This window comes from Euphorbia lathyris, chromosome 1 (assembly GCF_963576675.1).
Source record: "Euphorbia lathyris chromosome 1, ddEupLath1.1, whole genome shotgun sequence".
NCBI classification, from domain to species: Eukaryota; Viridiplantae; Streptophyta; class Magnoliopsida; order Malpighiales; family Euphorbiaceae; genus Euphorbia; species Euphorbia lathyris.
This window is the reverse complement of record NC_088910.1, coordinates 119,909,061-119,931,430: the sequence shown is the minus strand read 5'-3', so window position 1 is coordinate 119,931,430 and position 22,370 is coordinate 119,909,061. Positions and strand designations below refer to the sequence as shown.

General features: G+C 35.2%; 2 protein-coding genes across 2 annotated transcripts; both read right to left on the bottom strand.

The window, feature by feature from the left end:
* Positions 1–837: 837 nt before the first annotated feature.
* On the bottom strand, positions 838–12,655 carry LOC136210795 (glutamate--cysteine ligase, chloroplastic). Its single transcript, XM_066002204.1, has 16 exons — positions 12,388–12,655; positions 11,252–11,564; positions 10,635–10,785; positions 5,558–5,665; positions 5,214–5,306; positions 4,856–4,939; positions 4,633–4,701; positions 4,485–4,555; positions 4,327–4,395; positions 4,121–4,214; positions 3,945–4,034; positions 3,775–3,855; positions 3,331–3,423; positions 2,697–2,777; positions 2,536–2,605; positions 838–1,171 (listed from the first exon to the last, which is right to left on the bottom strand). The coding sequence occupies exons 2-16, from the start codon at positions 11,560–11,562 to the stop codon at positions 1,083–1,085; spliced, it is 1,554 nt and encodes a 517-aa protein (XP_065858276.1). The 5' UTR covers positions 11,563–11,564; positions 12,388–12,655; the 3' UTR covers positions 838–1,082.
* Positions 12,656–20,196: 7,541 nt separating this feature from the next.
* On the bottom strand, positions 20,197–22,080 carry LOC136210794 (5-amino-6-(5-phospho-D-ribitylamino)uracil phosphatase, chloroplastic). Its single transcript, XM_066002203.1, has 2 exons — positions 21,955–22,080; positions 20,197–21,841 (listed from the first exon to the last, which is right to left on the bottom strand). The coding sequence occupies exon 2, from the start codon at positions 21,456–21,458 to the stop codon at positions 20,322–20,324; it is 1,137 nt and encodes a 378-aa protein (XP_065858275.1). The 5' UTR covers positions 21,459–21,841; positions 21,955–22,080; the 3' UTR covers positions 20,197–20,321.
* Between the last annotated feature and the right edge of the window lie 290 nt (positions 22,081–22,370).

Below are 22,370 nucleotides of genomic sequence, written 5' to 3'. Positions count from 1 at the left end.
CGGCAGCTAAATTTTCAAATAACCAGAAATTTGATTGAAAATTCAATGTGTTAAACTGAAAAAAACATATAAAAATGGAAAAGATTAGGAACCTTAGGGTGCTTTTGGCATTTTATTTATTTATTAATTTCTTTGAAGATTAAAACAAAGATTATCAACTTGACAATTATCAAAACAGATATATATATAACAATCAGATATTATTCAGTGGATAGATAGATCCCATAATAGTAGTAGTACTATAGCAACATGGTGGGGTGTCAGTATCACTGGGCAAATACTGAGCACATGGCACTTGTTGGCAGCCACATGGTCTTAATTCACAAATATATTAACGATCTTGTTCATTTCATCTCTTTCAACTCTTTTAACTCAAAAACTTCTATATTTGTAAATTTTTTTAAACGTGTAAAATATTAATTCTGAGACTCACTATGCTAATTGACCTAAAATATCAAATCAGATCACCTCATAAAGATAGAGGTAACTCCACCCAAAGATACTTATGGCTCACAGATTATACAGCGTAAAAATAGACTTAGCTCCATCCCAAAAGGTATCTTACAGGGAAGAGTGTCATATTGCTTACTAAATTAAATAAACAACGTGGAATACTTGAAATCCACAGGCCAAGTTAAAGGACTAAATTAACCCTTAACCTGTTGAAGAAATGGTAAAACATATACTACAAATGCAAAATAGGACTGATGTGTACTCTTTAGAAAAATAATTGTGCAATTCAAGAGGTAGAACATCTCCATCAAATTAGGTACTGCAGATTTGATCTGTCGGTGTCACTAATTTAATTCTGTATTATCCTAAAGAATATCATATATATATCAGCTAATTTGGGGTTCAAATTCTCTAATTCCAAACTAGAGTTGAGCAAAGTTCGTAGCAGTAAATTAATGAGAACTACAGAATGATCCTTCTGCCTAAGAGTTACAATGATTTATTCTAGTAACAATCAAATCATCTGTTGCCAACTACAGATGAGAGTGGGATTGGAAAGAAGAACAACAAAGCTTACATCCAAACGTTGCTACAGAAAAAGAAACAAATACCCCCGTGCCACGGGAATTTTAGTAGAGTAGTTCCTCGAAAACAGGATCAACCGATTGCCCCCATTTTCCATTGTACAACTCCAAAAGCTTTTCAGCAGGTGTAACACCTACCATTTCAACAGTAATCTTCATCATGAGTCGTGACTACAGAGCCCATATGAAAAAGCTAACAATATGAAAAATAAATCCAAAAATGCTCCAGTGTCCATAGATGTTTTAGCCAGACACCTAATATATTGTCATCTGGGACATTAAATAAAACATAGAAAGACAACTGTCAAAATGGTGATGTTGTTTAAGTAAATTAAGGCCGAGTGCTAGCAGCCGTTAAACAGCTGAACATCCCAACTAGGTTGACCTCTCCAAAGCACCTCAAGAAATGAAGATGGTGATGTTGACCACATCATAATCGTAACCAAAACTAAGCAACAATAAAATTCAACAGATTGACATTAATGTGGGAATAAATCAGATCTATAATAGGATTATAAATATGATACTATGTGAACTATGCTGACCACATGCAAAATGTAATAAGAAAGTCCCACGTTTATAGGATTTAATAACATGTAATCAAATTTTAAGCTGAAATCTCCTACTACAGTGGTTATTTGGGGAGGACAGGGTCCTTCCAAGACCATGTGGCAAAATGCGCCCAATCTCAAGGGGGTCTCAAAGGGGGGGGGGGGGGGGGTCTAAGGGAGGACCTGGTCCTCCCTAAAATTCCCCCATACTACAACATCAATTAAATCTCATACTTGTACACCAAGTGGTTATGAAGTCCATTTCTCGCAGGGAGAAGTACCAGAATGAATCTGCTTATTGTAAGGGGGAGGTTGTTGGCCCGTAGGCCAACTGGTCCAAGCATTAGCACAGCTTCGAGGAAGCTTCAACAGAGAGTGTTGAATGGAGCATATCAATGGTTGTCCCTCCCAGACCCCAACTTGGTATTATAAGGCCTACTATAAAGAACAAGGTTATTTCAGCATAGGATCTCCGCACCCCTGGGCAGTGAAGAGGCACTTGGCTCAAGTGATCCACCTTAGTCCATCGTGGACTAGGAGGGGGGCATCTTGCCTTGGGAAAGAGAGCGGGATGTCTCCATAGAAAAGGAGTCTTCACTTGGCCGATGGCTTGGAGAAGTCTCGGCACCACACTGGGACATTGGCTTAGCCCAAGTTTGGCCCCATGACACTTATCAGATAACATGTGTAACAATAGAATGGCACTAAGAGAAGCATATTGAGCAGGTAGAATGCCAAGCAATAAGCAGACGTATATACTTACAGAAGTTTTCTGTGAAGGACATATTTGGCATATTATTTTTACACGCCCAGACATCCAGAGAGAGAATTGTAAATAGATAGATGCATTCAACAGAGTTCATAACCTAGATGCATTCAATAGAGTTCATAACCTAGATGAATTCAATAGAGTTCATAACCTAGATGCATTAGATAGAGTTAATAACCTGTTCTAACCACCTCGGCCACCGCATTCAAGAATCCAATTTCCTTGAAGCCTCTCCTTTCTAACCCATCCTGCAGAACCAAAGAGATACATAAACACGGGTGAATGCATTTTTCAAGTACAACATTAGCTTAAAATAAACCATAGAAGTAGCCAAGTTACCTTGGCCAACTGCAGAACATCTTCAGCAACATGCCTCAGTAATCCATCCCGAAATGGTGTCTTCAGACCAGTCTTTGGAACCTACTAATTGCAATTTCAATATCAGATACTGCCTTCATTACAATATGTAACATAAAATTAGAACTCATCTTTGTTTTCCGAAAAAACAAGTAGGAAGCTCGTCAAATGGCATTAAAGAAATACAAGACACCTGGTGCGCTTTATGCTCATTCCTGAGCATGAAACAGTAAGCACAATACTTACATCTAACAATAGATTTTATGATTAGTTGCAAATGGAATGTCTGGAATCGTGATATGAAGCATTCTTAAAGGTTCAACTTCACATTTTCTACTAGTTCACTATATTAGGGATCCTTTTTGTTTCAATCTGTCAGATTCCAATACCCAGAGACCAAATTGAACACCAGAAAGCACAACTATCATTAGCTGGACATTTGGCACCTCGTTAATACCCTCAAAAGATGCATGAGAAAATATACGTTTTTGTTGACAAAAAGAAGATATGCTGGATAATATAACATCTGTGATCTCTACATCTAACATATTTCAGTTCATTGCTTGTGCATTGGAGATTTTAGAGTTAACCAGCCAGTGAAACATCTGCAGGTTACCTTATTCCTTAGCATTTGTCTTTCTTCAGGAGTCCAATCAGCTACCATGTCAAGAACACTTTGAAGTGAGATATCATCATATAGTATTCCTACCTGACATGTGAAAGAAATCAATATGAGTTGACATAGTTCAATAGTGCAGTAAAAGCATGGCAAGTTCAAGTCAGGAAAAACAAATCTGGTAAATAGGACATCAGACATACTTAATGTATTATGAAGATCTACAAGTGAATATTAGAAAAGAGTCAACATAGCTTTTCTGTTTTAGAAATGGACATCTACAACTACCTAACTTTTGATATCCTCAAGAATTCACAAGATGCTTTTTCTCAAAAAAGAAAAAGATAAAGTTTGTTTCCACTTCAAAAAATAAATAGATAGATACTACTAGGTCATGCAAACAAGCAGGAAGATTGCACATAAACAGATTAGGGAGGCCAATACCCAAAATGCTGGCAATGCACACAACCTCCTCCAAGGCCCTCCATCAGCACCCCTCATTTCCAAGTACCGCTTCAGTCTAACCTAAATGAAAAGAGTTGCATGGATTAAATAAGCTAGAGAACTAAGATCACATATTTTAATAGATGGACCAAAAAACATATTATATAAACCTCAGGGAAAATTGTTGTCAAGTGATTCTCCCAATCATTAAGGGTTGGAAATTCGCCTGGAATCGAAGGAAGTTTTCCAGCCAAAAAGTCCTGAGAATCAATATAGACTAACGCAATAAGATGACATTGTCAAAAGAAAGGCTCAAAGTACAAAACTATGAAGATTAGATAGAAACCCTGAATGACATTCCAGTGCAGTCAATATACTTTTTCTTCCGATAAACAAAGTACATTGGAACATCAAGGGCATAATCAACATACTGCTCAAACCTGAAAAAGGGAAGAAACAAATTTCGTCCAAATAATCAAATGTATGAGAGTGAGAGTGAGAATATGGCAAACCTGAAAAAAGAATAATAATAATAATAATAAAAGAACTCACCCAAATGAGTCATCAAAAACAAAAGGCAGCATGCCAGCACGATTATTATCAGTATCAGTCCAAATTTGGCTGTTTAGTAAAGAAGAATCAATACAAAGTTCACGGAAGAATTTTAGAAAAATAGTATGTACAACTACTAAATTACTATGTTCATAAACCTTCTCATGCTGAGATAACCATTTGGCTTTCCTTCGGTGAAAGGTGAATTTGCAAATAGAGCTGTTGCTATCTGTTAATCTGAATAAGTTAGATATAGTGAAATTGTAAAAACTTCATGTTAAAAATAGAATCTGCAAAATTTCTCACCGGCTGCAAAGCAAGTCCAGCACGAAATTTCCTTATCATGTCAGCTTCAGAACTGAAGTCCAGATTTACCTATGAGAAATAGTTTTGGTGTACACATTACAAATAGTATATTAGAAGTACTCTTTGGCTCTTCCAAGAAAACGATTCAAGATGAATTGCAAAATTAGCCAAAATAGAAGAGTTTGCATCAGAATGGCCAAGTTCAAGAAAATACAGATCTAACCTGAACAGTGCATGTCCTAAACATCATATCAAGGCCTAATGAGCCAACTTTAGGCATGTAATTCCTCATGATCTCATATCTTCCCTGAGAAAAAATAAGCATCAACTCAATAGTAATCACCTTTCCAGAAGTAAATCATAATTTGAGGAAAAAGGTTTTTATAATAGCTGAAACTGAAACACAATAGTTAAATCCTTGATCCTAATTATTTTAGCAAATTTTCACTTTAAACGCCTTAGGACAGTTGATGGTTTTCAAGATCAGAAAGTATTAACTATTAGATTTGAAGAGTCTATATTTTACATAACAACACAAGTAGCTTCCATAATCTGAATGTCAAGACTGGAATAAATGATACCTTGGGCATAATAGGTATATCTTTGAGTCCCCATTTAGGTTGGAATCCGATTCCTAAGAATCCAATTCCCATTTCCTCTGTGACGGCTTTAACCTGGTACAAGACAACAAACCGTGACCACAAACAAAAAATATGAACAGAAGAAGCTGACTGGCATTTACTGCAATGACAAAGATGATGCCAAAATAAAGATATGGTGAAATTAAAAAGACCAAATAACCAACTAATAATAAGATGAAGAAAATCAATATAATCCACTGTCCCATGAAAAAAAATGGTTTAAATTAAGCAAGATATGATGAAGACTACCCAAAATACAATTGTTTATACAAGAAAATGCCCACCTGATAAAGATGTGAATTAACTTCAGCACAAGTTTGATGCAAAGTTTCAAGTGGTGCACCACTAAGCTCAAATTGACCACCAGGCTCAAGTGATATGCTTTGCTTTCCCTGGTTCAAAACAACATAAAGTTTCCATGAACATTCTCGCCAATGAAAAATGGATTTAATTTTCTTGTTAATAAATGCAACACATGCACTATTGAGGAACTAATAATATAACATGCTAATTCTCTTAATAGAATATTAAACACGACCAAATAACATAACAAAAGATGCAAAGTAGTGCAACATATTACAGGGTAAATTACATACGTGATGTACAACCTTTACCCGTAATCACACTTTGGTGTATAACCAAAATTTTGTTACACTAAACTGTACAACCTTTTAGAGACCTCCCACTAAAGTGTAAGAGCATCTCCAATAGGGTGACATGGCTCTCTAAATTGTCAAATTTAGCTAGCCATTTAGAGAGTGATCACTCCAACAAGGTGACATGGCTCTCTAAAATAAATAGATAGCCATTTTCACTAGCTAAATTTGGCTAGTCTCTTTGGCTAGCTATTTCTATTTTTTATTCATTCTTTCTCTTTCCTCTTTGTATTTTTTTTTCTACTTTTTCTTTTTTTCTTTAAATTTAATCACTTTTAATGATAAAATAATCAAATAGAGAGTCAAATAGCTAGCATGGTTGGAGCAAAACATAAATTTGGCTAACCTAATATTTTATATTATTTTAGAGAGTCAAATAGCTAGTTAGTGTTGGAGATGCTCTAAAGCAGGTAAAAATGACAGGTCAATGCTCAGTCAACGCACCACCTCAGCTTTGACCGGTCAAAAAGTAAAAAAAAATTCAACCACTTAATATAAAATTACTTCTATACCCCTATCTCTCCATATCTTCATCTTCTTCCCTCTATTTCTCTCTCTTCAAATTTCTTTCTCTCTCTAACCTCTCTCTCTCTTTGAATTTCTCTCTCTCTAACCTCTCTCCATAAAATCAATACCATCAAATCTTTGTAGGAAACTTCAAATTTCTTTCTCTCTCTAACCTCTCTCTCCATAATATAGTGAATTGCAGAAGCATTTGATAGAACTGCAGAGATTCGAGCTTGAACCAATAATAACAAAGAGTCAAATTAAGGAACTTGATACCTTAAATTACTCTTGAAATTACTTGTAGCGAATCAGACATTAGCACCGAAGTGAAACTTGCTTTTCCTTCAGCTAAAACATCAATCTAGTTTTCTGTTTGATGTAGAAAGCCATCATTTTCAAAAATCATGCACTATCCTTATTTGTTTTGCAAATCCATGTTTTCGGAATTTCCAAGAAAACTACTATTTTTATCCACCTTATTACAATTAATTAATTTGTAACTAAAACTGCATATGCCACCTAATGACTGCCTCCTCCATCTCTTTTCTCAATTCCCCTTGTAATAGTCCGCCTAAAACAGATGGTGCTTTCTCCGATCTCAAATCAGGCACTCTTAACTCTTTTTCGAAACTACTGCAATTTCGTGCTTCTAAAACTATGCTTAAACCCACCATATCTCATTATAAGAAGCTCTCTGGTTTGGCAGCGGCTGAGGAGGAGGCGGTGGTGGTGTTGGAGGAGGAGACAGCTTTTGGGTTTGGTGAAATTGTAAGAGAAATAAATAGAAGGAAGAAACGGTGCAAAGAAGAAAGAGTAAGAGGAGTAACAGTAAGGACAATTTGGAAAAATTAGAGAGAGAGGAAGGGAAAGATAGAGAGATTGAAAGCTTTTCGAGAGAGAGAGAAGAGTTATGTCACAATTATTCAAATTATGCCTATTTAGAGCGAATTGCTATATTTCCTATTCTTATTTAAGGGAGGTTATATTTCCTATTCTTATTTAAGGTAGGTTAGAATTGATAGGGTGATTTAAGGTAAGTTAGAATTATTAGGGCCATGAATTTAGGAAGACTAGTATACTTTCTTTTTCCCATTTTTCCTATTTAAGAGAATTGTACTGTACCAATTCATTATGCAAATTGATTAATGAAATCTTATTTCCTTCTTCTAAATTCTTCTCTCTATTCTCTGTTTATCTCAATCTCTCTCTAAACTCCTCTCTTCTTTCTCTATTTCTTCTCTTCTTCTAAGATCTTTCTGCCCTAATCTTACTGTCAGAAATCCTAATCCTGACATTGGTATCAGCTACTACGATCCTCCGCCATTATTTTAAATTGTATGAACAGTAAGGACCAACTATACAAAATCCATGGAAGCCATTGAAAGACAAATTCAGGCCTTAAATGCCAAATTGAAGGAACATGAAGAGCTCACTGCCACCAACATAGGAATCCTGAAAGCTGAGTTCGCTGATGTTCACGCCGCTCAAAACCTGCGTCTGGACTCAATCGAGAAAGATCAAAACAAAGCTCAGTCTTCCATTGAAGAGGTAGTTAGATCTCTAACTTCTCTCACCTTAATGATTCAAAACAACCAAAGTCATTCCCAGCCTCCTAAAACACCCCAACCTGAAACGCATCCTCATAAGGAAAACGGAAATTCCTCCTTTATCATGGGTAATTCGGGAAAGGGCATTTTAGGTGATTACCATCATCAAAACAAAACTGATTCCTCAAATTCAAACCCTTATTTCAGTAAGATGCTACCTAAGTGTGCTCTGCCTTATTTCGAGGGGATTGATGTGGATAATTGGTTAAGTAAATGTGAGAAATATTTCCAATTATTTGAAGTGGTGGAAGAAAGAAGGTTGGATCTCGTTGATTTGTATTTGCACGGAAGGGCTGAGAAGTGGTTTAAAAATTGGATCAAAATCCAACCAGTTGTTAATTGGGAGATCTTTGTGGAAGAAATTAGCAAAACGTTCCAAGAAAATGACACCAGTGATGTTGTAGAACAGCAATGGATCCAAACTAACCATTCCTACACCATAACCTCTGCTGAAGTAAATCCAACACCTGTATCAACTCAGAAACCTAACCCTACATTCACACCTCCATTAACTACTTCACCTTACACCCAAAACACCCCAATCAAACTGCAACTTCTGCCTGAAACCAATCTGATACCAGTGGCCAACCCGAAAACTCTGGACACTACACTATTTGGAGCAAACGTGAGCCCATCGGTTGGCCAAACAATTAGGTTTCCTTACTCTCATAGTTATGCTTTTATTGGTTCTTCCTTACCAAGGAGTGCGACTCCTAATGCTCAACTTGATGCTAAGGCTCTGAGCCCTTGCACTACTTCCATTAGACTAGGGAGACCTTATGCTTCTGAAAAAGGAGGTTTTAATGACTCACAGCTAATCACGGGCGTTTCTTTTGGCATAAATGAGTCTATAGATTTATCAGCTGTTTTAATTGGCATGAATTTATCAATAAATGGTATTGTTGATGAGAATTTTCTTCTACGGACATTTGGAAGAGTTGAGTCTGTTGCTAGAGTGAAGATGAAGTGGCCTGGAGCAACTATAGAACGATGGCGAGAGAGAAATTGTGGATTTGCTACATTCATAAATCGAGCTGAAGACAAATAGCAAAAGATGAAATGCAAGGAGATGTGGTAGCTTATCAACCATATGCATTGGAAAGAATGAAAATCCTATGGAGTGTTGATGCTCACAAGTATGAACCAATAAGATGGCTCACTAAGGATGGCCTGTTTGAGCCACGGCCACAAAGCCCTTTCAAGTTCACTATTGTTCCCCTACAATTCAATGGGTTGTTTCTGTCCCGGAGCCGTTTCAAGTTCACTGAATTCCAAACTTCATACATTCTTGGGGACAAGAATGCTCTAAAGGGGGAAGTATTGTCACAATTATTCAAATTATGCCTATTTAGAGCCTATGAAGCACCGATACGGGTACGCATACGGGTGCGGGTACGCGTACGGCAAACGGCATTTCTAAAAAATATGAGATACGGGTACGGCGGGGATACGGCAAATTTTATATATAATTAATAATATATATATCATTTATAATGAAAATTCAAAAGATACATAAATATATAAATCACAAATCATATTCATGAAGTCATTATAAAAACACAAATAATAGTCTCAAGTCATTATAAACCACAAATACCAGTAATCTTGGATTATTTCATTTTAATCCTTCTATTTACTGTGTTTTTAAAAAAAAACCCTTATACTTTCAAAGTTTTTTTAAAAAAACCCCTAAAGTATCCCCGAAGTATCCCCGACGTGTCCCCGAAGTGTCCCCGGCGTGTCCCCGCGTATCCCCTCATTTAAAAAGAAAAAGAAAAAAGGGGATACTTCCCAGGCGAATCCCGTACGTATCCCCGCGAATCCCCGCACCCGGAGTATCGGATACGCGTACGGTGACCTCCGGGAAGTATCGGTGCTTCATAGTTTAGAGCGAATTGCTATATTTCCTATTCTTATTTAAGGGAGGTTATATTTCCTATTCTTATTTAAGGTAGGTTAGAATTGATAGGGTGATTTAAGATAAGTTAGAATTATTAGGGCCATGAATTTAGGAAGACTAGTATACTTTCTTTTTCCCATTTTTCCTATTTAAGAGAATTGTACTGTACCAATTCATTATGCAAATTGATTAATGAAATCTTATTTCCTTCTTCTAAATTCTTCTCTCTATTCTCTGTTTATCTCAATCTCTCTCTAAACTCCTCTCTTCTTTCTCTATTTCTTCTCTTCTTCTAAGATCTTTCTGCCCTAATCTTAGGGTCAGAAATCCTAATCCTGACAAGTTAAAGAAAGAAATGGAGTGGGTTCTATTTTTTTCAATTTGAAAGGGACGAGGGTATTTTAGTAATTCTATATTAGGGATGTGAATTTTTTACTTTTAAAGTGGTCATAATGCTGATGTGGCAACATTGACTTGCGTTGACCGGTCATTTTTACCGGCTATACACTTTAGTGGGAGGTCATTAGAAGGTTGTACAGTTTAAGTTTAATGGGACAAAATTTTGGTTGTACACCAAAGTGTGATTACGGGTAAAGGTGTGCACCACGTATGTAATTTACCCGCATATTACAACACGCATGTTTACAAGGTGCAGTTTAACATTGAAAGGGAGTGAAGATAACCATTTTACCTGTTTAAGGCCTATAATGTTGTCACCTTCCATTATTTTCTCCCAATCAAATCTCTCAGAAATACCATACAGCAATTCTGAAATTTGTTCATATTTCATAGGACGTAAGGTTCCTAATTCAAATCCAAACTTCTCATGTTCAGTACCTATTCTGCAAAGAACCACAGGTTTAAATTAGAAAATAACTACTTTGAGAAAAAATATCAGATCAAATATAAAATCCTCTGGGTTAAAAATTAGAGTCCAAAAATTGAAAGGATGCATCCAATGGTAAATCCTTGTAAATAGAAGGTAATTACAATAGAATTGAAAACTCATGAGGAGCAAGGTATTCGCAAGGTGCCACAACAGAACATAAGGACTAAAATATTTTTAAAAACCTTCATATACAGTACAGGTCAGATGACCAAAGCAAACGACTTTTAAAAAGAATTTGTTTACATTGCAATTACTATACCAGCAACAACTGTAAGTCATCCATCAAGAAATTAATTTTTTGTCACAAGTAAAAGGAAACACACGAAATGAGCTATTGATGAGATAATCAAGGTACTAAAGCAAAGCATTTGATATCTTAACGTACTGAAATGCATGTATTTAATTGCTCATGTCTGTACCTCCATTTTTCTTTAGTCTTGCAGCCAGAAGCAAGGTATGCTACAAGATCCTCTTTAGTAAGTGGTTCAGTAGCAATCACTGCATCCTCTGTGGGAGGACTTGCAGCAACAATCATTTGATTCCCTCTTCTGGATCTCAACCATGATCCTTCTATACTAGGCATCTTGGAAGAATTACATGACAATGAAGAGAATCTAACACATGTTTCCTTCAACTGAGAAGCTTCTATGCTACTTGCCTGTCTGGCTTTACCCCATGTTATCTCAGCAGGGACACAATATGATGGACCTGCCTGGGAAACAAGCGCCATCTCTGCCATAATACAGAACCATCCACTCAGTTACAAATTTCAACTTATTAAGAAGAGGTATGAGCATGGATTTGCTGGTTCCGCCAGCAGCAAACTTAAAAAGAAAATTAAAAGGATTATTAGCTATTCTCGAAGTTATTCTGGCCATCCAAAAACATTTCATTCTAGTTCACACAGTACTTCAAAATAGCAACATTATTCTTCCTCTACATTTTAGCAATTGACCAACATGTTTGGTTCAGTACTAACATTGATCTTAGATAAACCTTTCACATAATTGTTTATACATCGCCTTGAAAAGAACAGCCATGCACTGATTGAGTTCTATAGAATAGACTTAATCGCAATAATCAATTTTTCAAGTAGTCTCATATACAATAAAACAGTAACAAATGACATTATGCATCCCAATGCCTACCATTGCAAAATAACCTTGAACTTATGAAACGAATCAATAATATACTCATTTCATTTCAATTGGAGGTTGCATTTCACAACGCATCAATTAAACGAAATGTTACACTTCATAAACACATTAACAGTAGATATAACAAAAACATCAAGCACCGAAGCAAACTTCGTGAATTTTCGAAATAGTTCTTGAAGACAAAGAAACAATAACACGAGGTATCGTCAAAACGAATCACTGAACAGAATCAAATAAACGAAGCAAATAAAAACTCCAGTAACCTAAATATAATTCCACGAAATCCGCATGCATATGATAAAAGAATTTACACAACCATTGACGATGCCTTACGTCTTAATTGCTTGGAATCTACAGACATACACTGCACAAAAACAGAGAGAGAAGGGAAATTTTACCTGAAAATGAAATTAATCTTAGGGTTCAGATATGGAGTTCAAATTCGGCGTTGACGAGCTTGTAGGATTCCGGTGAGCAGCTTCCTACAAGAAGAATACGGCTATGGAGGAAGCGAGGGAGGAAGAAAATTGATTTGGTTTTCCGGTGAAAGTGAAGGATTAAATAGGCAGCACTGGTTTTCTGTGCTGCTCCTTTATGGTCCACTTGAGCTTGGCTGCTTACACGTCAGCATCTTTTTTTGATTCCCGGGCATGATCATCATTATCATCCACTTTTCCATTTTGTGTGTGCCACTTATTTGCGTTTTTTTATTTTTTCTTACACTTTGGTTTACACTCTTTTTCTTTGTTATATTTGGGGATACTTCAACAATTGTACAAACTAAAAATTATTTGAATACTTTAGTTTTTTAGATGATAGAACACACAACCTCTAATCTAGAAAGTTACATTTAATTGTGGCTCAAAATGAAAATGAAATTATGAGCGTTTTAGTGGTTTATTGTATTTACGAATTTTGGGATGTACCAAAATTGACTTTTAAATGATTGTTAGAAATAAAATAGACGAATAATTTCTTAAGACCTAGTTAAAAAAATTACAAGAAAGTCACATAATTATAACAAGGCATGAATATAAAAATGCAAGAATGAAAATTTAATTGTTTGAATAAAATAAAAATTACAAAAAAAGGAATAAAAGCAAAAGAAAAGCGTTGAAATTCAAAATCGAAAGTAAAATTGTACATAATTTTAGCTTGATTTTTGGATTATGTTGGTTTGGTCTGAAAATCAGAAGAACTTCAACGTTTATAGCATTCCATTTGTAACACCCTAGCTTATCCATCTAGGTTACCATTGTTACAAATTTACCCAAACCAATTTTCGTATTTCCAACTACATCTCCTTTCATTGTTACACTTCTTATTAGTGTTAACTAAGACTCTATTTAATCACTTATCATGCTAATTGTATATTTATTAACTACTCATCTAGTTTATGTGCTTTGAATACACATTTACCTTTATTTTCTACATTTACACGTTATCCCGATTTTACTATCTATTTGAATCTATCATGGGGTGAATGACATGTAAGATGTAAAATTATTTCTAAATTCGCTAATTAATATCGTGTAATGCATGTGTCTAAATGTCATGAATGCACAAAATTGAGATGTTACACGATTAGTAACCTTCTTACCCATGATCTCTTTAATTGTTTTGCTATAGTCTCAATGGTAAATAATTTCTAAAAAGTCTCAGTAGAAAAACGATTATATTAACTAACTTCGGCCTTCTTAAAGATTGGAAGGCCATCAATTTTGATAATCGCTTAGTTAACAATACAAGAGTTAATTTAATTTAAATAATTATTAATGAATCTTATTATACTGTTATAATGATTTAATTAAACTATGTATTAAGTAAAAAAAATACTAATAATTAGAAATGGGTAAATATATATAAAATATATATTATTATACTCAATAATCATATAATTTTTGTATAGTTAATTTGATTAATTAGTTTGAGACTTTCTATGTTTTTTTTATGTGAATTCACTTCCAATTACTGCGTATAATAAAACTCGAATACTCTAATGATATTTTAGCTAACTTTAATTACTTGGTAATCATATTATTACATGATTGAATTTAAAAATGATTAATAACAGTAGCAAAATGGAAATAATTAAGGAAGATGATGTATTTGATGATGCATCTACAGTCAATATTATTTATGTGAATAAAATAATATGAGTGAATGATAAAGTATAATTATTTGATTACTAGGAAAGCACACCATAAGGTTGTCTTTTACTACTTATTAAGTCCATTTGAATATTCTTCCTTCCTAGAATCAATGAGTGGGTTCAAATTGAGTTTAAATTTCATGTTTATGTTATTTTTTCATATTTTGATCAAAATTTTATTGTCGGATTATGATTTCGGCTTAGATGAAGTTGTACTTTATTTTCTCATAATAATATATCCAAATATTATCTTTCAAATTTTTTTAATAAGATCACGTGTCAATAGTAAAACAAACAAGGAATCTCTCTTCTCTACAACTACAATAGTAAAACAAACAAGAATGTGAAGGGGGAAATTCAAACTCGGCAATAAAATTCATAAATGAAAAATCTAAACTAAAATAAATGTGAATCATATATTTTCCATAAAAGAATACTTCTTTTCGATGAGCATTAAAGGGGTTTGGTGGTTTATCCCACTGCTTTCGAGCTGGTCCGTACTTCGTCTTCTACTTTTCTCCTTTTTGGGACGCTTGTCGTGACTAGACTGCTCTCTCCGTAATAACGGATTGGGTTTATGCTCATCCCATCGGATGTAATCCTTAGCTATCTTTATTAATTCCTATAAATCTTTTGGTCGAGTAGTGATAATGCTTTGCCGAATGGCCCGACTTCGGTAATTGCTGGCCAGGATATCAATAGCCCTGTATACATTAAATTCCTTCACTTGAGTGGTCATGCCCGTCTATATTAAATTCCTTCACTTGAATGGTCATGGCTTGGAATTTCTCAATGAACTGTGCCAAAGACTCCCCCTCATCATGAACCGCTCGATTGAGGTCCAACATGGTCTTTTCCTCCGGTACTGAGGTGATGAAATGGTCTACAAAGGACTCTGCCATCTGATTGAAGTTAGAAATGGATTCAGACAGGAGTTGCTCGTACTAAAAGGCTGTTGACTCATTCGGATTAGTGGGAAAGATGCGGTATGAGACATCGTTAGTAGTCTTAGTCTCCTCCATGGTTCGTCGAAAGTTTTTTACTTGGGTAACAGGGTTGCCCACTCCTCCATATTGTACGAAGGTTAGGACCCGAAATCTCTGAGGCATGGGTTGCCTCTGAATCTCTTTTGATAGAGGTGTGTTGGTTTGTGCTAAGTTCGAATATCCGTTTCGGGAACCAGATTTTTGGGAAGAGTTCCTCTTGAGGAACTCTAAGATGTCTTATTTCCTGCGAGGCTTGCCCTTTTTAACTCATGTTTGATCAGGTTCGAACCTTCGGTGGTGATTCCTTCGTCCAGAATGGTGCCTGCGAGGATTCCTTGATATTGAGTACATGCGCCTAGGTGACGGGCTTCAAGAGAAAACCTTAGGGGTTCCGGGGGACTCCCCACCAGATTTTTCCTCTCAAGCAGGCTTCTTTTACTCCCCCTTATTCGCCTTCCAGCTTATGAGTGGCTTTTACGTCATTCATCTTTTTCTGCATGACCGCTAAATCTTAGGTGAATTTGCAGGATACTTCCTCCGCCAGGAGCTGGTATTGCGAATCTAACTAGGACTGGTGTTCTACACGCTAGTCAACCTCTTCCTCGTTCCTCCGGTGGATTTTTGTATGGACTTGGCCGGAATGAGCCATCGTTGAATATTCTGAAAGATTGTGGATAGTCTCGTTCCACGCTCAACGCATCAATGATAACTGGTTACCTGAACTTAGTCACGTACTGCGACCGTGCTGATGTTCCGACGTCGTATTTGAGCCTATAAAATAAGCAAGTCAGACGCGGCCGAAGTCCGACAAACCTGTTCCGATGTCTAAGTCAGTTCTTTAACAATGATCGAATAGAGCAAATGGACTAGTCTAGAGATAGTAGTTAACATACCGAACCTTGTGCCTATACATGTGTATTTATAGTGCATGATTAGGTTTAAGGTTTGTCACCTCCTTAGGAATCCTTACCAGCTTAGGTTTCTGTTTCCCTCAAGGATTCTGCATCTTGTGAGTAATCCTTTGTTTTGTAGGATTCTAAAAGATCTTTTGATGTATTGAGGCTTGGAGCCTAGGATTCTAAAAGATCCTTTGATGTATTGAGGCTTGGAATCTTGGGTAATGGGTGATGGGCCACCGCGTGCTTGGGCTCGAGCCGCATCAATGGATCCTGCCCTATCGGGGCCGTTTTAGGCCTTGGTTATACGTGGACCTGGACCGTAACAAGAGTAGTGATGACATCGCACGTGTAATATCATTTTGCCTAATATCACTAAGATAAAAAAAAATATTGTGACTTTTTTAATATATATTAATTTTTTTTTATTACCATACATAGGCTAATATTTTGCACAAGTTCGATGAGTGTCTATACAAGGAGCATAATAGATGTCAAAAACATTTGGAAGAAAAGGCTTTTAGATCTCCAGGCCTTTCAGTGTTTAAGCCCAATCAATGAAGGAAAATTACAGAAAATATACTATACGGATAAATAAAATAGAAATACACTATAGTAATTCTTCCAAAAAAAAAAAAAAAAAAAAAACACACTAAGTAATTATGATTTTAAAAGTTTTTCTCTTTTGTTATTTTTTGTATCTTTTGTTGTATTTTATTGTATTCATTTGAACAATTACTCTGTTAAAATGAATAGGTGCATTTTATAATTTTAGAAACATTAAAATGTTTTACACTTTGCTTAGAAGAGGTAATTGAAGAAAAATTATTTTAAATTGTCGAGTTTATGAAATTAAAAAACTGTTTGATAACCAAAATAAACATTTAAATTTAATATATTAAGTGTTTAATTGTTTATTAATTTTTTAGCTTATTTAATCATATTGCTTACATTTTTTAGTTAAATAAAAAAAATCAAATATTTTAATAAGTTATTTTAAATTGAATATTAATAACTAATATTTTTAAATTCAGTATATATTAATATTTATTAAACAATTACCATAGAAATCATATATTTAGTCAAAGATTGAAACCCAATCAAGTGTTGCAAAAATTGATGTGAGCAACATAATTTTTCCAAATAAAGGTAGAAATCATATATTCAATTCCCACAATTTCGATATATATATTAATTAATGTAAGTTCTCATCTAAAGTTGTTACTTTCAGGCCACTTGTTCATTATAGCCTTGTAAAGCAGCAATATCAAATTAAAAGATTTTTCAGAAAAAAAAAACGATGTACAAGGAAATACATAAGAAAAACTACTAAAAAAATCATTATAATATTTTGTATTTATAAGACTTTTTATTTAAGAAAACTTAATGTAAAAATGGAAAAAAATTTGATTAACAATGTTTTACTTGCTAGCATGAACATTGATATATAATCAAGTCAACACGTCACATTAATAAAATTAATTATTCAACATACAACACTAGTAAAATCAACAAATCAACATATCATATCATCAAAATTAACCTGTTGTTATGTTAAAAAAGAATTATATTGGTTTTTAGATTCTTTATTTTGCTAATTGTGTAAATATAAGGTTTCGATTACAACAACTACCAAATTCCCTTGTAAGAAATCATATAAATTGTTTTACTTTTTTAACCTTTTCCAATAAGAAAACTAAATTTTATCAGTTAAGTGAGATATTGAAGAATGCTTGTCAATGGCTTGGATAGTATCTATTCATGGACTCTGCTCCATTAGTTGTGAAAAGTTCCTAAAATTTGGCCCATAAAGAATGGAAAGAGAAAATGTGGCATGTCACAATGTATATATTTTGTGCAAGGTTATAACTTATAATAAACGAGTCATGTGTTAGTCAAGCGTATAAGACCTTAAGGGACTAATCAAGAATTTATCGAGGACCAGTCAAAAATTAGTTGGATTTGTTTTTTTTTTCTGTTAATAAATAAACTATTATATAAATTTCATTAAAATATATATTATACTATTCAAAACAACAAAACAGAATGATTTAATATAGAAAAACATGTATATTTATAATATATTTTTAAAAATATGCGACTAAAAATATTATCGAAACTATTTAAACAAGTAAAAAATAATGTACGTAAGTAATATAATCAGGGCCAGAACCACGAAAAGTTAGGGACAACCAGTCGACTATTCGGTATGCCAAAAACCCACTAAAAAGAGTGTTGGAAAGTTGTTACTTCCAAACCATTTGATCATTATAGCCTTGGAAAGCTGCAATGTCAAACTAAAAGATGCATAGCAAGGAAATGCATAAGGGAAAAGTACTAATTCAAATCAATAGGGATAGTCCAAAATATACATCATAGGGTTAAGTAAACGAAAAATAGTAAGGACAATCTGATTTGTCGTCTAAGAAATCAAATGAAAAGTTTTCAAGCAGTTTTAACAAGCATTCTTACCCTTGCTAAAAGGGGTTTTAATAACAGCCAATTAAAATGTGTTTACTTACGAGTGGACTTAGAGCTATAAGACGACCCCTGGAGAGTTGACCAAATATCTCTTTAGGAAGCAAAAGACCATTATAAACCCACCAAATGTTATACAAGGGAAGATCCGACAAAGGTTTATAGGACAATTGCGTCTTTGGCATGAACACAATAATGGAGAAACTTTACACGTATTGACTTTCTATTAGGAGGTCTAGCTGCTCCAATAGTGGCACATAAAAAGACGCTAATAGAAAACTTTTACAAAAGGTTTAACAATCTATAAATACAATGTCGATACGAATCTTACAGACTACATGTATACCTAAAACTCTTGCATCTTTTCTTACTCATTCAGATTTGAGTTTAGTACTAGCCGATAAGCTGGTAGCTCACTTGTTTTCCAAATTCAATTGGATTTGGCGAGAAAGGTTTGAGGCTATTTATATCCAAAATTGTCATAATATATCAATAGCAATTTATTATAGAATTTACATTTTATATTGTTTATTTTATTTTTTAAAATATATTTAACTTTTATTTAATTATTTTCGGTTCCACTACCAAAAACTATGAACAATATCCTTAGAGTCTTAAACCATATCATGAAAACAAGTAGTGAACATAATTACATAAAAAGTATCGAAAACAATATAATCAATTTACCAACCATACGACAATATTAAAAAAATGAATCAAAAAAGATTTTTGTTTTTCCGAAAAACGCCAAGATGATAAAAAACGCTCATAATCCCGATCGATTTTAGACGTCTAGATTAACCAAAAATCCGTAAAGCCGAAAATAATATTAAATAGTGGATTAATTGAGAAATCTGCGGAAAATCTCATAAGAATAATATCGGGAACGGATACGGAGATCCCGTCCCCACCCCATCCCTGCTTCCAGGATGACAGTATCACTGCCCCGCGGAGAATCCCGCACGGTTTGCAACATTATTTAGAAGAAAAAAACGAGGTGAAAATTCCCACTGGGATCATCATTTTCCTGAACGGGGGAGAGAGAATCCCAACTAAAATCGTGGATAAGAATGAAATTGCGTGCACCCACCCTATTGATATTCCTAATGAAACGTATAAAATTCATTTTAATACTCTCCCAATCTACAAACCTGATACTGCTTCCCATTCTTTTGGAATTGGAGAAGCCATCTAAGGGTAGGCTTAGTAAAATAACTTCTACTTTAATGTTAATTTTAACTGTGTTAGACACAGTCCGAAACCGGCATTTCAGCATTCAAAACACCGATTTCAAATGCAAAGTATTTGATAACTGAATTACCGGATTATGTGTCATATGTCAGCATCCAACACTGATATATAATACGATATTTAAAACACGCGTGTCAAATGTTAGAACAGCTGCAGCAACTTTCTCAGTTGCAGCAACATCTGACACTAAACTCGGCAATTCAATTATCAGACACTTTACATTTGAAACTGGTGTTTTGAACACCGGTTTCCTACTCCGTCTAACAACCTAGACAAGAGTATTAGGCCCGAAAAATTTATTAACCGGCCCTTACGTCGTGCTTAAATATTCAAAGCAGATATAACCTTCAACCATTCAAGATATTTGAGAAACTAGGAATTACAAGTAATGATAGAGCATATTTGTATATGAGAAGTTCAAACAGATAAAATCACAACCAAACATATTATGAGAACCTTTGAAGACACTTATCTATATATGTATATAATATGATACAGAGTACTTACATAAAATGTCAAGGAAGTCCAATTCAGACTGCCTTTCTTTTTCTGTACAAATTCATAAAGGGTTACCAGAAAATATCATCAACACCCGTTGCGGTTGGCCGATCATCTTTTTCGTCTTCCTCCAGCTCCATCTCTGGCTCAAGAGAACCGAATTCTGGTGATTCAATATCAGCAAGGTTTTTCAGATCAACAATTGTGAGCTCATCTAGGTGTCTCACCACCATGTCTGCAGCACTTAGCTCATACACCGGATGCTTGCTAGCAACTGCCACACACTTCATTCGAACATCGTGGGCAGCTTCGACTGTCTGATTAGAATTCCCGAATACAATACAACGCTCTGGAATGAACTGTAGAAGCTGTGCTGCGTAAATAAACATCTCCGGATCAGGCTTCCCCCTATGAACATCTTCTGCAGCAATGATAGCGGTGAAATACCCTTCAATCCCGATGCTTCTCATTGCAGACTCGAGAGTTTTTCGTGGACGTGTAGATGTCAATGCCATTGGAATCTTATAGTTCATCAAAACATTAACAAACTCTTTAGATCCGGATCTCAATCTGTATATCCCACCTTGCAAAGCTTGATAAATGTCTTCCTTCCTATTTGCCATCCTCCTCATTTCTGCAGGGTCTCTTGACCAGCACAAGACTTCGGAAATTGCTTGCTCGTTCTTCATCCCTTCTATCCGTTTCAAAATGAATGCTGGAGGCGGCGATTTTCCTTCTTCTTCAGAAAGAGCAAGCCAAGCTTGCTTCTCAAAATCAGGATTATCATCGATTATGACACCGTCCCACTCGAATATGGCACCTAACCAGCCACAGCCCATCCTTTCTTGCCGGAGCAGGGGATTATGCAATGAAGGATTATCTGCTCTATTCTCTGGTGGCCAGAGACCCGTTTTCCGATCAACACTAGGATCAGCCTCATAGCTCCAACTCCTTGGTATTCTTTCTTTCTCTTTATATGAAGACGCCTCTTTTGTTAATTCCATTGCAAGGGCATTGATTGATGTATTCACTAACCTATCAAATTTCAATCTCACCAATTTAGGAGATGAACAGAGTACCCTCTTCCCCGTAAATTCTGACCCGAAAACCCGGCAATTAGTCGAAGAATTCCTCCTGTAGGCAGAAATTCCCCTACAAAGGGATCCATACCCAACAAGAGATGTTGCTGCAGCAATTGAATCCGCCATGTTTGCTACCAGAAACAGCTCAACACAACCACAAATCTAATTCCACAGTTCTTTAATACTCCAACAACAATTCTGACAAAATCTCCCCTAATTTAACCCCTAAAAAAAGCTTTACCTAACTTTCAATTATCCCACAGTTGCACACATCACGAATATCAAGAAGTAGCTATAAGAAAGCTAGAATATTCCCAAAAAGAGGGAAAGAATAAAACGGCCTTCCAACAACAAAATCCCCAGGTTGATTGAAAATTCGAAATCAAAATCACCACAATTGCGAATTGTCCCTCCCCCTCAAGCCAAACTAAGCATAACCTATGAACAGCAGCAACTAAATCCCAATTTAAAACTATAAGAATCCAATCTTTGAAGCAAAAGTGATATATCTACACCGAATTCCACCAAGAAAAGCACAATCACAGAAAAGAAATTGAAGAAACAAACATTAAAAAGGAAGTTCAAATTTTATATGGTATATACAGAGAAGGAAATGAAGAACCTGGGGAAGAACTAATCGTTGATAAGAGATGAGAGAAGAAGAAAAAAGAGAGGGAGAAACTAGAATCTTCGCAAAGGGATTATCTGAATATCTCTCTGTGAATTTTGTTTCTCGAAGAAGAAAATTTGTGGTGGTTTTCCGTTTTGTGGTTTATAATTAATAACAGGAAACCGGTGATGCCGGCGAAAGTGACCGCCTAGAAGTACACGTGCCGGTTTCCATTCTCTTTTCCTTTTGCTTTCACAACTTTTTATGATTTTAACTGGATAAAGGAATTAATCAAAAGCTGCTACCAATTGCTAACGAGTAAAGATGAAAGAATAAATAAGAAAAATAACATAATTAGTAAGAGTTAGGCCTAATGCATACCCAGCCCTCTAAAGTTGTCCGTTTTGTTCATTTAATCCCCTCATCTT

Coding starts and splice junctions, on each gene's coding strand:
- LOC136210795 (XM_066002204.1), bottom strand. CDS start 11,562: ATGGCGCTTGTTTCCCAGGCAGGTCCATCATATTGTGTCCCTGCTGAG. Junction 2,606..2,696: donor ATGTTCTGCAGTTGGCCAAG/GTAACTTGGCTA, acceptor TTGGTTCTGCAG/GATGGGTTAGAAAGGAGAGG. Junction 1,172..2,535: donor GGCCGAGGTGGTTAGAACAG/GTTATTAACTCT, acceptor TTGAAATGGTAG/GTGTTACACCTGCTGAAAAG.
- LOC136210794 (XM_066002203.1), bottom strand. CDS start 21,458: ATGGCGGATTCAATTGCTGCAGCAACATCTCTTGTTGGGTATGGATCC.